This window comes from Mercurialis annua, linkage group LG5, assembly GCF_937616625.2.
Source record: "Mercurialis annua linkage group LG5, ddMerAnnu1.2, whole genome shotgun sequence".
Classification (NCBI taxonomy): domain Eukaryota; kingdom Viridiplantae; phylum Streptophyta; class Magnoliopsida; order Malpighiales; family Euphorbiaceae; genus Mercurialis; species Mercurialis annua.
The window spans coordinates 3,516,801-3,532,041 of NC_065574.1; the positions used below are offsets into that span (position 1 = coordinate 3,516,801).

General features: G+C 31.7%; 2 protein-coding genes across 4 annotated transcripts; one reads left to right on the forward strand and one right to left on the reverse strand.

Annotated features, from left to right (window-relative positions):
* The first annotated feature begins 515 nt into the window (after window positions 1-515).
* Window positions 516-7,019, forward strand: LOC126682638 (protein HOTHEAD). Its single transcript, XM_050378374.2, has 6 exons — window positions 516-690; window positions 1,415-1,790; window positions 4,197-4,507; window positions 5,201-5,586; window positions 5,691-6,259; window positions 6,747-7,019. The coding sequence occupies exons 1-6, from the start codon at window positions 624-626 to the stop codon at window positions 6,799-6,801; spliced, it is 1,764 nt and encodes a 587-aa protein (XP_050234331.1). The 5' UTR covers window positions 516-623; the 3' UTR covers window positions 6,802-7,019.
* A 2,092-nt stretch (window positions 7,020-9,111) lies between these two features.
* On the reverse strand, window positions 9,112-13,623 carry LOC126682399 (receptor-like serine/threonine-protein kinase ALE2). 3 transcript variants are annotated; one of them, XM_050378061.1, is made up of 10 exons: window positions 13,258-13,623; window positions 13,003-13,130; window positions 12,110-12,286; window positions 11,768-11,839; window positions 11,553-11,660; window positions 11,095-11,466; window positions 10,723-11,013; window positions 10,256-10,648; window positions 9,920-10,163; window positions 9,112-9,843 (listed from the first exon to the last, which is right to left on the reverse strand). In XM_050378061.1, the coding sequence occupies exons 2-10, from the start codon at window positions 13,064-13,066 to the stop codon at window positions 9,189-9,191; spliced, it is 2,376 nt and encodes a 791-aa protein (XP_050234018.1). In that variant the 5' UTR covers window positions 13,067-13,130; window positions 13,258-13,623; the 3' UTR covers window positions 9,112-9,188. The 3 variants fall into 3 exon arrangements, with proteins under 3 accessions (XP_050234018.1, XP_050234017.1, XP_055961849.1); XM_050378060.2 differs by lacking the exon at window positions 13,258-13,623 and having other exon boundaries at window positions 13,003-13,225; XM_056105874.1 differs by lacking the exons at window positions 11,768-11,839; window positions 13,258-13,623 and having other exon boundaries at window positions 13,003-13,225.
* Window positions 13,624-15,241: the final 1,618 nt, after the last annotated feature.

Below are 15,241 nucleotides of genomic sequence, written 5' to 3' on the forward strand. Positions count from 1 at the left end.
GACTCTATATTTATAAACTTTTGATTCTATAAATGATTATTTTACACTATTGGTCTATTATTTCACTTTAGAAAAGATGTTTTGGGTTTAAAATGATAATTATGTGCATAAAATAAACTTAGATTGAGGATTTGATATATTTATACCAATTTACAAATTTAGAATGTGCAAATTACTTTTAAGATATGAGAAAACACTTTGCCAATTAAGAAACCACAACATCAAATTTAATTTTTTTTTTTGCCTCATTAGTAGTCCGGACTCCGATAACCATAGAATAGTACACTTATTTGATTTATTTTTTTTAAATAAAATTTTACTTTAAAAAACAAAATTTAGATACTAAAGTAGCAGATTGAGAAAAGTTGAGATACGATATCTATTACTTTTCCTTAATTCTTTTCTTATAACTAAAAACTGAATATTTATTTCATTTTTACTCCTTAAATTTATTGCATAATGTGCAAATAAATAAGATATATATATGTATATGTATATGTGTGGAATATATATACTATATAGGAGTGTAAAAACACAGAAAACAAGACGAACCAGTGAGAGCCACATAGAAAAATAGAAGGAAGAAGACTGAGTTATTCAGTAGAGTTGTCTCTCAGCCTTCAATGGCTATCAACTTCTCTCTCTTTTTCTTCCTATTCTCTCTTCACAATGCTCTCTCTTCTTCTCAAGGTTTCTAATTCCTTATTCTTTTTTTAATCATCTCTATATAAATTTATTATTTTTTTATTTCATTTTTCTTAAAATGTGTACTTGTTAATGTGATTCTTTTTGTTGATGTTTCCATCAAATTAATATATCTTTCATTTTCTCATCACCTTTTTTTAAATTCATTTTCACCTTTGAAATAAGTTGACATGAAAATCTTTTGTTTCTTCTTCTTCTAAATCTTGTATATATAACTGAGAATAACATCAGAATTTCTGTTTAAGTATATGGGATTATACTTTGTTGTGTAGTTCTTGTTTCTTCTTATTATTTGTATTAAGTTTTTTTTGTGTTAATGGCATTAATTCTTATGTTCTGCTTGTTCTTCTTGATGTTCTTGACCTACAAAAAAGAAAGCACTTCAGGAGATGGGTGGTTGTTATGGTGCATTTATTTTGTCATTAATTCTGCACTTAATACCTAGCTATATCAAAACATTATTGCTTCCTCAATGCTCATCCAACCCAACCCAACAAAATAAAAAAATAAAAATGTCACACATTTAGAGATAAACATATTAGCATTTCATCTATATTACTATATGGTAAATTGCTAACTAAATAGAATTATAGAAATCATTATTGCATGAGAACTTCTTAAATACATTTTCCATTTCGAAAACGCTTCCGGAACTCTATATTTACGGTCTTCTTTTACCGTTTGAACGTTTCCGTTTCCGTGTTTGCAGGTGAATCTTATTCATACCCATCACATTACCCATTTATAAAGAAAGCAAGTTCATTTTCATCATCATCATCATACTCATCAAGTGGTGGAGATCATGGGTATGATTATATAGTAATTGGAGGGGGTACAGCTGGTTGTCCATTAGCTTCAACATTGTCACAAAATTACAGTGTGTTATTGCTTGAAAGAGGAGGTGTGCCATTCACAAATCCAAATGTGTCATTTTTGGCAAATTTTCACATAACTTTGGCTGATACTTCTCCAAATTCTGCTTCACAATACTTCATTTCTACTGATGGAGTCCTCAATGCTAGGGCTAGGGTTTTGGGTGGTGGTACTAGCATCAATGCTGGTTTCTATACTAGAGCTAGCAAAAGGTATGATATATACACTTAATTATAAGTTATTATGTCTTGATTTTTGATATTTAGCCTTTTCATCCAAAAAGTAGGGGTGTGTATTTGGTTTAAATCGAACTGAACCGAAAGTGTAACTTTTTAAACTTACAAACCGAACCGAAAATTTAATCCTTTTATAATATCCAATTGAAGCGAGCCAAATTTTTTGGTTTGGTTTGGTTTGGCTCATTAATTCTTTGCACATCCCTATCGGAAATATAACTAAACCTATTAAAATTTTCAAATGTACTGGTCAATTTTGATAATTAAGTACATTCTAATTGTAGTCAACTATTTAAAGGTACATTTACATAAAAAGCCAAAAAAATGTCAGTTGTAACCAACCATATTAATTTCGTTAGTTGTAGCATAATTTTACTAAGTATTTTTTAATTAAAAGATATTAAGTCTGATTAGAATTGAAAAAATTCAAAAAAGGTTTAACTTTATTTTTGGATAAATAAGTCATTAAATTATATTTATTGAAATTAGGCTATAATTAACGGGAAAAAAAGTTCAGTTAGAATTAAAAAAAATGGCCTTTAAATAACCCACTTTTTTATACCAATGTCCCTATATGTACAAGTTTTTCAATTGAATATAATAATTTTTTCAAGGATTAGTCTCCTCGAAATGGACCAACAAGAACATTAGGGTTTTGTGTTGTTGAATTGAAAAAGATAAAGGTAACAATTTAGCATAGTTATTGCCACTTGGATCAGTTGGAGGTTGTTTAATGCCATGTGAAGTTAGTTGCAGCTCATAACTAGCTAGCATATAGAGAACATAATTAATTAGTTGGAAGAATAATACATCTACATCTAGAAAAAATTTAAAAATTAGATTTATTTTAATAATAGAAAATCGAATCTGAAACTCTCATGTTAAAATATACTATTACTACTACTTAAAAGAAAATATTCTAGCTGAATTTTTGATGAATAATGAAAAATTTGAGCAAATGTCAACTTAGGTATGATAACTTTCCATAAATAGAATTAAAAGATAAATTCATGAGCAATTTGAGATTTAATTTTTAGATGTTAAGTATGGTACTACAAAGGAATTTTATAGATTGAATTAGACAAATCGACAAATTAAGTCAAAACATACACATCAAACTAATAACGATTGATTGGTATAAAAAGTTCTTGGTAGACAATATATGGTTATATGTTTTTCTTAAATATATGGTTATAAATTGGTTATTGATGTATCTAGCTAGCTTGTCATATAGAAAAATAATAATGTATGATCAATTTAATTATTAAATGAGCTCCACATTTATATCCTAGATGGTAGAAATATTATTCTAAAAAACATTATCCTTAATTTTAATAAAAAATAAAAACATTAAGTGTAAGGGACCGGAAATAGAGCTTAAAAAGTCATGATCAATGTTTAAAGATGGTACCAGAAAACCAATGAGAGTTGGTACAAGTAGTAAGCGGCTTGGTATCGTTTAAGTAAGGTTTCGGGTTCGAGTCCTTATGAATGCAAAAAATTCCCACTGGAAGACTCCTCCACCATGCCAGGTGCGCGACACGGGTCGGATCCGGATTAGTCAGGGCGAAGGCTTGGAAACCGAATTGGCTTACTAAAAAAAAAAGATGGTACCAGAAAAATTCAGTGGTCACATTTTTATGGTTGGAAGACATTAATTTATTAGGGTTTGATTGTAATGACGGTGACCATATATTATTCATGACATTGTACTTTATTTAGAGCATTTATTATTTCTCCTGCTACCATCTTAAGGCTTAATACATAGTTTGACCCCTGAACTTGTACCCTTTTACCCATCTAACCCTTAAATTTAACGTCTCACCTATCGAACCTCTGCAGTTGTTAAATAATCCGATTTAACCCCTGAACTTGATAAATATGTAAGTATTGAACCCTTCGTGTCCACCTGTCACTTGAAACGTTCTAGAAGAAATTGTGTACGGAGGGGTTAAATGTTTACGTATTTATCAAGTTCAGGGGTTAAATCGGGTTATTTAACAAGTTCAGGGGTTCGATAGGTGAGACGTTAAGTTTGTAGGTTAGATGGGTAAAAGGGTACAAGTTCAGGGGTCAAACTATATATTCGGCCACCATCTTAATGATATTAATTTTATGTGATCAAAAACCAAATTGAACCAAACCACCTAGCCAAAAAAGTTATCCTGTTTGGTTATCTCGGTTATATTTTATTTAAAACCTATATGAACCAAAACCAAACCAAGTAAGCAGATTTTATTTCCTATCAATTAATTTGATTCGATTAATCGGTTTTAACCGTTTATTACACAATCGTAATAAAAAGTACAAATTAATACTAGTACTTAGTTAATTTTTTATTCACTAATTGTAATCTTATAATTGAATGTACTTGTGTGGCAGGTTTCTAAATAATGTAGGATGGGATGAGAAATTGGTGAATGAGTCATATACTTGGGTTGAGGACCAAATTGTACACAAACCTAAGGTTGCTCCATGGCAAGCTATTGTAAGGGACAGTCTATTAGATGTTGGGGTCTCACCTTTTAATGGATTCACTTATGATCACGTCTATGGAACTAAGTTTGGTGGAACCATCTTCGACCGGTTCGGCCGCCGCCACACCTCCGCCGAGCTTCTTGCTTCGGCTAACCCTCGGTTGCTTACGGTCTTGATACATGCCACAGTCCAGAAAGTTCTGTTTGATACATCAAGTATGGTAAAACACTTTAAATTAGAAATTCATAATATATGTTTATAGGGTGTGCAAAAACCGAACCAAATTGAATCACCGAATCAAATAGATAAATTCAATTTGGTTTGGTACATTATTGTTTTTATTTGGTTCGGTTCGGTTTTGATAATAAAAAAATCAGTTAATTTATATTGCAAAACCAAACCAAACCAAAAATCAAGCAAATTGACTAATTTGGTCTGGTTTAAAAAATTTAGTTCCTAAAGTTTTGGTTTGGGTTTAAAATAGTAAAATTTTGTTTTGGTTTATGCTGATTTGAACCAAATGCACTTCTCTAGAGGTGCAAAAACCGAATAACATCTAATATTTAAATTGAACTGATAAATTTGATTTAATTTGTTATGATAATATAAAAAAATTCAATGTTTTGGTTCAGTTGGATTTTATAAGTAAAAAATATCAGTTTACTTTTTGCATAAACAAACCGAACTGAAAACCAATCGAACCGACATATTTTGTTCGGAATGTTTTAAATTTATAAACTAAATTCAATTTGATTGATTTAAAAAGCAAATTAATTTTTTTGATTTGGTTTAACTTGGTTCGGTTTGATTTGATTCAGTTCGGGTCAAACCGAATGCACACCCTAAGTGTTCATATAATTTGGACTAACATAAAAACTAAAAAGTACTAATAAATGCTACTAATCCAGGCAAGATTCCGAAGGCAATAGGTGTGATCTTCAAAGATGAAAATGGCAATCAACATCAAGCATTTCTTGCAAACAATCCAACAAGTGAAATTATATTGTCAAGTGGTGCAATTGGGTCACCTCAAATGATGCTTTTAAGTGGGATTGGCCCAAAAAATGAACTGAAAAAAATGGGAATTCCAGTAGTTTTGGACAATAAATTTGTAGGACAAGGCATGGTTGATAATCCTATGAACACTATTTTTGTTCCTTCTAAAAGACATGTTAAACAGTCTCTAATTCAGACTGTTGGGATTACAAAATTTGGTGTTTATATTGAAGCTAGCAGTGGATTTGGACAGTCTCAAAATAGTATTCGGTGTCACCATGGAATTATGTCCGCAGAGGTAAGCATTTCATGAAATGCTTTTATTTTTCGGTAAATTATGTTACACGCAAACTTATCAAGTCTTACATTTCGGCGTTTTATTTTCCGTTTTTGAAAATGCAGATAGGGCAGCTATCTACAATCCCACCAAAACAAAGAACAAGAGAAGCAATTCATGCATACATTAACCGAAAAAAAGATCTCCCCCATGAAGCATTCAAAGGAGGTTTCATTCTTGAAAAGCTAGCCAGCCCGAAATCAACCGGAAATCTCCACTTACTCAACACAAATGTCGACGAAAACCCTTCGGTCACATTCAATTACTTCCACCACCCGGAAGACCTCCGAAGCTGCGTCCACGGCGTTCGGATGGCTGCAAAGATAGTTCAGTCTCATTACTTTACGAATTTTACGCAATGCGATAAGGAGACTAGAGAAAAGATTCTGAACAGTAGCGTAGTTGCTAATGTTAATCTTATTCCTAAGCATCCGAATGACACCAAGTCTGTTGAGCAATTCTGTAGAGATACTGTGATCACTATTTGGCATTATCATGGTGGGTGTCATGTTGGCAAGGTGGTTGATCGGGATCATAAGGTTCTTGGTGTTCAGAGGCTTCGGATTGTTGACGGTTCGACGTTTGATGAATCGCCGGGGACTAATCCTCAAGCTACCGTGTTGATGATGGGGAGGTACGAGTACTAATGTCTATAATTTTTGTTTTATAAAACGTTACTAAGATAGATTTTCAAGTTAGTATTAAAAACCCAATAACCGAACTGAACCGACAAAAATTCAGAACCGACAAAAATTCAGTTTGGTTTAGTTTGATAGTATTATTAATTTTTGGTTTTTCAGTTCAGTTCGGCTAAATTTTAGTGCAAATCGAACTAAACTTAATTGATGATTCGGTTTTGTTTGAAAAAAAAAATTGGAACAGTTTGGCTTGGACTGAATGTACATCCCTAGGATGTGCATTCGGTTTAAACCGATCTGGAATTTATCATTTTTAAAGATCTTATCGAATAAAAAATTTAAGAAATTGAAAATTTTCTAATCGAACTGAAACTGTCGGTTCGGACGGTTCCTTGGTTCAGTTCGGTTTACATTACAAGTTAACTAAAATTTTATGTTAAAAATCAAACCAAACTATAATTCACACGCTGCTATATTCTGCAGGTACATGGGGATGAAGATTTCGAGAGAGAGACTAGGGCATGAAGCTGGTGCTTAAAATCAAAAAATAATGAAGCATAAGAAAATGAGAGGATCACTAATTGTTAGTATAGTAGTGGCAAAATGTAATGTCTTTTTTGTTAGTAATTAGTAGAAAATGTGTTGTTTTTGAGAAATCAATATTGTCATCTCATTTGCTAGAAAACTATTTTTGTCTGCCTCAATTTGGTAGCATGTAGCATATAGTACATTTCCAAATTTAATATGTTCAGAACATGTTATTATGTAGGCTTAATTCCTTAAAAAACCCCCACCTTGCATTTTTTTTTCGTTTATACCCTGACCTTGTAAAAACACCATTTGTACCCAATTTTGAGTTTTTATGTTTCATCTCTACCCAAAAGTATTAAATTATACTCTTTTCATTTGAAAAAAAGTTTAAAACAATCCTTCATTTTTAACTTATATACTAATTAGATATTAATGTTATTAATAGTACAAAAATACCATTTCTTCAAAAAAATTAAAAATAATAATAATTTTTTTTAATTTTTTAATAAAATATATCCGAATTTTTTTAAATTTTTAAATTTATTATTTTTTTTAAATTATTTTAAAAAATATTTCCGATAAAAAAATTAAAAATAATAATAATTTTTTAATTTTTTCATTATTTTATAAAATTAAAAAAATTAATTATTTGGATGTATTGATTATTTTGTAAGTTTAAGGGTTTATTTGTATATTTAAAAATAGAAAAAAATATGTTCTAAACTCTTTTCCAAATGAAAAAAGTACAATTTAATACTTTTGGGTAGGGATGAAACATAAAAACCCAAAATTGGGTACAAATGGTGTTTTTACAAGATCAGGGTATAAACGAAGAAAAAGTGCAAGGTGGGGGTTTTTTAAGGAATTAAGCCTATTATGTACTATATGTATAGTATTAATAGTCCATTTTCAACAACTAGATCAAGTAACTAATTGAAAATGTTGCAAATGAGTTAATTCTTTTCCTTTTGGCTAAAAATCACCTCCTCGCCTCTCAAATTCTATAATTTTTACAACTGATAAAAGATTTTTTTCATATATTTTTAATTTTCAGTTGTTTTTTCAGTTTTTCTACCTATGAGTTTGCTCTTCATCAAGTTTGAAGCTTTAACAAAAATAATATTCTCTATTTTTTAGGTTTATTAGAAGTACTATTCTCTATTTTTATGTCAGTTAACTCTTAAATTGGATTATCGTGGTCCCTAACTCGTTTGGTTTGTACAATTTAGAAGTTAATTGATCTAAAAATAAAGTATATCGTATTTAATCGATTAAAATGGTAATATATTAGTTAATCGATTAAAATGGTTATATATTAGTTAAGTATAAATATATGGAACAATCTTTGCTTAATATTGTAGAGGAGAAATCAAATACGGTAACCACAAGATTAGGTAAGCTAATAAATCAAATATGTCATGTCATTGCATTACTTATGGTAGCTATTAAGATTTGGACATGAAGTATTAATGTTTCCCTTTATTGGATACATATGATATGATATGGCTTCTCTATTTAATCATGGACCATATGATATGGTAGTTGAACTGATTTATGAATTGGAGGTTAGGGATCAAATTGCGGTCCATGAACTCGTAGCAGTTCAATTAAGTCACATTTTAATCAAATTAAAGACAATGCTTTCTATTTTTAAATATATTAACCCTCAAATTTGGTCATCGCAGTTCTTAAACTCATTTATTTTATACAATTTAAGAGTTAATTAACATAAAGATAGAGAATATTATTCTTAAGTAATTGATTAAAATAGAGAGTATTATTCTTAATTGGTCCTTACGCACAAATTTAAATACCGCGATAGCCCTTTGCTTGAAAATATTTTTGATTAGGGGGGCCTTATGGGGAAGGACCCAGCCCAACAGGGGTTTTGCAAAGATATTCCGTTTTTTGAAAATTTATGTTTTTACCTTTTTTTCCGGAAATTTATTTTTTTAATCTGAAAATTTGTAAAAATACTTCGTTTTTTTAAACTGTTTGAATCTGTAATTTAGAAACTTTTTGAAACCTTTTGAAATTATAATAGAAACAGTTTTTTACGGTTTCAAATTATTTTTTAAGAAACTGTTATAAACCGTTTGAAACCCAATTAGAAACTGTCTTTGAAACGATTTGTAAAACAGTTTCAAATTGTGTTTTTTGAAACTGCGGAGTAAAAAAATAAATTGCGGAATAAAAAAATAAATATTTAAATTTTAGGTACGTTTGTAAGTTTTCAGTTTTTGACATAATTTTGACATATTTTTAGTTTTTTAGGTATTTTTGTAAATTTCCCTTCTGTTTTATGCTTCCAACATCCAAATACAAAATTCCAAATAATATTGTTGAATTTTCAGTTTTAGATTTTGTATAATTTTGAAACTAGTTTGGCAAAATCTAACTTGTTCCTAGCCATTTAAGTGAATATCCATGCTCACTCATGCTACCCCTAGACAAACTTCTTAGTCTCTGCCAGAATTGTCTTCTCCTTCCTGTACTTATAGGCCCTGAACTAGAATGCCTCCGGAAAGACCCGAATTCCCGCCCCTCGAGTCCCGGTGTAGCCATCAATCCCGATATGGACAACGGCAGCGCGTAAATACCAGATTCCGAACATTTTATAATCTCCCCCGAAACACTACTTCTCTTGCTATCTAAAACAGCCAGAAGATTCTCATGGCTACGACTTCTCGAACTCTGCACTTTTGCTTCGTCAAACTCGTTGCATACAAGCTTTAAAGCCTGAACTACTTCGCCCATGAACGGTCTGTGAGATACTTCTGGTTGCACACACATTGATGCAATTGCTGCTACCTTGAATATAGTATCAAAGGAAACAATGGACTTTATTGATGGATCTATAATTGTTTCTAATACCTCCTTGCTTACGAGGAGAGGACGAGCATATGCGACGAGATTTTCTTGACCGGGCGGTTGGGACAGGTCTACGGGTTTTCGCCCTGTTAGGAGTTCGAGGAGGACTACACCGTAGCTGTAAACATCACTCTTCACGAGAAGATGCCCTGTCATTGCATACTCTGGCGCCAAGTAACTGCAAGCAAGAAAATTAGTCCAATGAGATATCATTCGATGAAATGCCTCAACATTAAATGTATGAGATAGCATACCCGAAAGTTCCCATAACATGTGTCGATATGTGCTTGTTTCCATCATCCATTGCTGCTCGAGCCAAACCAAAATCTGAAACTTTAGGTGTGAAGTCATGTTCTAACAAGATGTTACTAGACTTGAAGTCCCGGTGTATAACTCCTGGGCTGGAGTCTTCGTGCAGATAGGCTAAGCCTCGAGCTGCACCGAGGGCAATCTTCATTCGGGCGTCCCAATCTAGTAGACTAGTTTCTTTGTCAACTCCTAGAAGAAACGAATAATGCGATAGTTATATTATATATATTGGAAAACCATATTAAAAATCAAAAATAGAAATGTCTAAGAATATTGCCAACCGTGTAAATGAGATTCCAAGCTCCCATTCAGAATGAGTTCATAGACTAGGCAGCGTGTACGATCTTCAGTGCATATGCCGATCAACTTGACTAGGTTCCTGTGATGCAGACGGCCAAGCATCTCAACTTCTGCCAAGAACTCACGGCCACCATGTTGATCATCTCTTTTTAAGACCTTCACAGCCACCTCTCTTCCATCATCTAACTTGCCGCGGTATACAAGACCAAACCCACCTTCACCAAGGATCTTCGAAGAATCAAAGTTATTAGTAGCCCTCTCTATTTCATTCAAGGTGAACACCTTAACAGATCCTGTATATGTCACCGCACCAGAACTTAAGGACATCGATTTAGAATCGGGCATGCTCCGATCCGTAATAGGCAAAGCAGTTCCTGCAAAAGGTAGATTCCATTTTATAAACTGTGCATAAACTCAAATTACTACAGGAAATAAATATTGATAGTACCTGATGGATTTGCAGGGAAAACAACTGAGGCTTGTGTAACTTTCTGATCTCGATGAGCGTAATTTCCGAATTTGAACAGAAAAAGCCATAAAATTGCCAGAATTATAATCAATGCCGTGACAGAGGATAGAAGTATTACTGTTATCGTGCCTCCACTAGGCCCTTCTTTTTTCCTCCTGGGCACAGCAACTCCTAAAGGTTTACTCATCATTCCGTTGTTGCCATGGCTACGATACGGTTCATCATTTACAGTGGAAATGCTTAAAGGTGAAGGCGGGGAGGGCGGAAGACCTGCAAATTAAAAGAGATTCAAAACAAAGAACCGAAAGCATAGTCTAGAGCTTCAAAAACAACAAGAGATCAGAATGTAACCCGGATAGTGTACATATACTACGTCATAGGCGCCAAAGAGTGAAGATTTTACGAGAACCTGTCTACTCCAGAATTTATTGTAAATTGCAAATGCAGTATTATCGGAGAATTTCACTCCTCGCGGTACTAGATTGATGAGAACGCTGCTTTTTTCTAGCTGCTGACTAGCTGCATTTGCTCCCATAATGCGAACTTGGCTGTGGTTTAGCGCAACACTTACCGCAATTTCTTCAGCCAATTCAGTAACTAAAGTGAAGAATGTGTATATCGGAACACCGAGCTGGAGTTTAACTTGGATGGGATATACACAGCCACAAAATGTTCCGGGAGGTGTATATGTTAGTGGCTCTGTGCATATTACTGATGCACAATCTGTCGAGACAGATCAATTTCATGAGATAAGAACAAAATGCTGAATGGATATAAAATGAAATAAACTTTGTATTTTATTTAATTACCTCCCATAGGAGGTGGAGGGGGCAGAGACATCATATGTGATGGCTTTCGAGCCTTCGGTTTCTTCAAGTACGAACCTAGTGGAGATGCGGCAGGAGGATGAATGTGCACTTGCAGACAGAAAAAATAATCTCAATGAGATACTATTTAATAAACACCATAAATGAAGTAAAGAAATTTAATGTTCAACTAAATTTAGCAGTAACTCTTTTCATACTATTAAAATGGCTCGAGTGATCAGCCGGCGATAATGCAGGTGCAAGCAAACTCCAGGGTATCGACGAAGGAGCTACACATTTATAAAAGAAAAAACGTTCAGAACTTTTATCTTGCAAACATGAAGAACTATAAGATAAATTGATTTAAGATTTCTATGTAGCACAGAAATGGAAACTTTGAAAAGAGAAATATTAAAACAAAAAAACAGAAAAAACGCATTATTTTACGAGAATAGGTTATAAATATAGTATTTGAGAGTTTTATAAGCATTTTGTGAAACGGAAATACTCGATAAGTTTTCATGCAACATAATAAGATTTCTCTGGTTAGTGGATCATACCTATCTGGCTATAACTTGGTGGAGGATTCCGATGATATGGTTCGAGAGTCCTATGATGATTCTTTGCATGATAATGATTTTTGTGAGTTGAAATTGAAGGTGCATGATCATGGATCCACTTTGTTGCAGGTGGAAGTGCAATAGTTGAAGGCCTGCCAGCATTAGGTGGATGAGGGACTGCAATCAGAAAACACTTCTTATTGCTTAATTTAAGAGCATGAAAATTCATACACTACAGCTAACTTCCATTGTCAGTTCATCCAATAGGTTCTGTCTGTTGCTAACAGACGAACATGGAAAATGCTGAAACGGAAAATGTTAACACAGTAAACAGCAAAATGATATATTTACAAGGATATGTTTATAAATGTAGAACTTCGGAGTTTCAAGTGTTTTCAGTAACGGAAATGAAACTTCGAAATATAGGACTAAAAAAGTTTTCCGATAATGCATATAACTTATGTTGACAATGTTGTATGAAAATTCTCAAATCATATATTTCGGCATTTTGTTTTCATTTCCGAAAATATTTATAAAACTCCGAAATTTTAAATTATAATACTATCAGTTTTGCTGTTTTTCGTTTCGGACTTTCCTTTTTACTAGCATTCCCCTTTCCAGTAACAAGTTGGCATAATCAAAAGCTAAACTAGTTAAAAACCATTTGCAATATAATGCAGATTCTTGAAAATATGAACACTAATTCCACACTATAATAATCCAAACATTTCTAAAAATGCATAATGTCTCACTCTCACAGCCCAGATTCCAAAATTCAGACAACAAAAACTGACATTAAACCATTAAACTATCAAATGTAAGAACTAAGGATCAATCATAATTCAAACCAAAAACCAACTCAAATGAACAAAAGATTGAACCTTTATTATTACCTGAAGATCCAAGAACTGAAAAACTAGAACTGATCACCACCAAAAGAATCACCAGAATCCCCATTCTTGAACAAAAATCTCAAGATCTACCAAGTTCTGACCCAGCCATGTAAACAGAAAATAGAAGACTGAAACAAAGAAATATAAAACTGAAACAACATTTGAAAGCAAACCATGTGTATTATTATTATTATTATTATTATTACTTAAAGAAACAACTAAAGAATGAGACCACAAGATTAAAACAAGACCCACATATAGTACAAGAGAAGGAAAAAACCAAGAACTGGTAGGTGGCAAAAACCTCAAAACTGTACTTTTTTCTGAAACTCAAACTGTAATTTGCAGAAATTAAGAGAAATAAATGCTAATCCAATTGTTTGGTTTGTTCTTTTTTTTATATATTTCTTCATTTAGTGACTCTACGTGGCACGGATATGGATACAGAGACGCGGGACATTTGGATACGGACACGAATACGGTAAAATAGTGTTATTTTTAAGGTTTTTTTACGTAAAAGATGAAGTTCCATATCCAAAACGTCAAATTTTTAAAACATTTTTAAAACGGGACTCGTTGATTCAATGGAATGGCCAATCATAAAAGTGGTTTTACTATAAGTGATCAAGAAAAAAGGTTTATAGTTCACCTTAAAGAACTAAGTAGGTGACACTATTTTGAGTAAAAGAGAGAGTGAGTCAGAGTGAGATTGTTCCAAAATCTTTAATAATGATCTCATGGTTGAAAATTTTGGACATGCTTTGAATTGTTTAATGTGGGGTTTATTCTTCATGCTAATAGTGGAACAATTATTTTTTGGAATTATTATGACTATTGCTATTTTAAACTTGATTTAAATTCTATGATTAGATTTTGATGTGTTTGTTTTCTTGCTTATAGTATGAGAAGGTGGACTATTTCTCAACCTTTTCATAAAGTATAATGATCAAAATTTGATTTAAATTTAAATTCTTGTGTATATAACATTTTATTATAGTTTATAACAAACTACTAATCATACTGATTAAAAAGTAGTATGACAATTTTTTTCATCTTGTAAAAATTATAAAATAATCAAATCTGAGTTTTGAACGATCGTATTCATCCATTTAAATGAAAATATATCAGTTTTATGATAAATATATAAAAAAAATTATTTTTTAAGTATACATAGCTCTCACAGATCTATTGAACTTCTAATAAGTAAATAACTAGTTTATAATTAATTTAACACTTCTTGTTTGAATCAACATGTTGTTGTCAATATATTATATTTACAGCACATTTTCAAGTATTAAGATCAAGCTTCTACGCATTAATTGCATATTACAAATAATATCAAAAATAATCGCTAGACATAAAACGTGTTATTTAGTCATGAACAAATGTGCCCTCTGAATTTGTAACACGAAATTATTTAATTTAATTTATATTTTTTTAAACAACTGACCTCAAATTTTTTTATTGTTTGATTAGATTACCCTATAATTTATATATTTATTCGAAAAAAATAGGTTTAAGAAAATTTTATCACAAAAATTAGAAAATTCTCATAGTTACTTTTTCATACATGATATTGGTTCGTATTTGGTAAATATAACACCAAATGAAAAATGGACAAATATAAATTGGTCCTACTTCAGACAAAGTAGGTAGAGTTATTTTGGAATGCAGTGTCCGATACCACCCACATGTTTATTTTTCTCTAAAAGAAATTCTTCATTAACAATTTATCTTCAGCAATTTTTTATTTTTATATTGTCTAAAGTCTAATGTGTCGGTGAATTATTTTTATTTTCTCTAGCATTGTTAAATATATCTTATACATACAAGCATGGGAAATGGGAATTTAGCAACCAGCAGTATGTGTCTATTTCATTTTTGTCTAGAATTAATTTCACATGTTGAAACTTTTTTTACTTTTGAAAATAACAATAAAACATTTTATTTAGGCTAAATGAATAAAAAAAGCCAAAACTTTCATGAAAATTTTATAAAAATTCAAACCTTTTTAATTTTATTCGTATCGTCCTAAAACACAGGTTTTGTTTCAATAATGTCTAACTATGCGATTTTGTTGACGTGGCATGCTACACATCAGCGCCACATAAGCAAAATCGTGTAGTTGGACATTATTGAAATAAAATCCTGCGTTTCAGGATAAAGTGGATAAAATTGAAAGGTTTTGACTTTTATAAAACTTTCATAAAAGATTTGACTTTTTTTAAGTCATTTGACT

What these genes read in the sequence shown, in the direction of transcription:
- LOC126682638 (XM_050378374.2), top strand. Translation starts at nt 624, where the DNA reads ATGGCTATCAACTTCTCTCTCTTTTTCTTCCTATTCTCTCTTCACAAT. An exon ending in TGCTCTCTCTTCTTCTCAAG is followed by an intron (nt 691 to 1,414) that starts GTTTCTAATTCC and finishes CCGTGTTTGCAG; the next exon opens with GTGAATCTTATTCATACCCA. An exon ending in TATACTAGAGCTAGCAAAAG is followed by an intron (nt 1,791 to 4,196) that starts GTATGATATATA and finishes CTTGTGTGGCAG; the next exon opens with GTTTCTAAATAATGTAGGAT.
- LOC126682399 (XM_050378061.1), bottom strand. Translation starts at nt 13,066, where the DNA reads ATGGGGATTCTGGTGATTCTTTTGGTGGTGATCAGTTCTAGTTTTTCA. An exon ending in CCCTCCACCTCCTATGGGAG is followed by an intron (nt 11,467 to 11,552) that starts GTAATTAAATAA and finishes CTGTCTCGACAG; the next exon opens with ATTGTGCATCAGTAATATGC. An exon ending in TTTCCCTGCAAATCCATCAG is followed by an intron (nt 10,649 to 10,722) that starts GTACTATCAATA and finishes TACCTTTTGCAG; the next exon opens with GAACTGCTTTGCCTATTACG.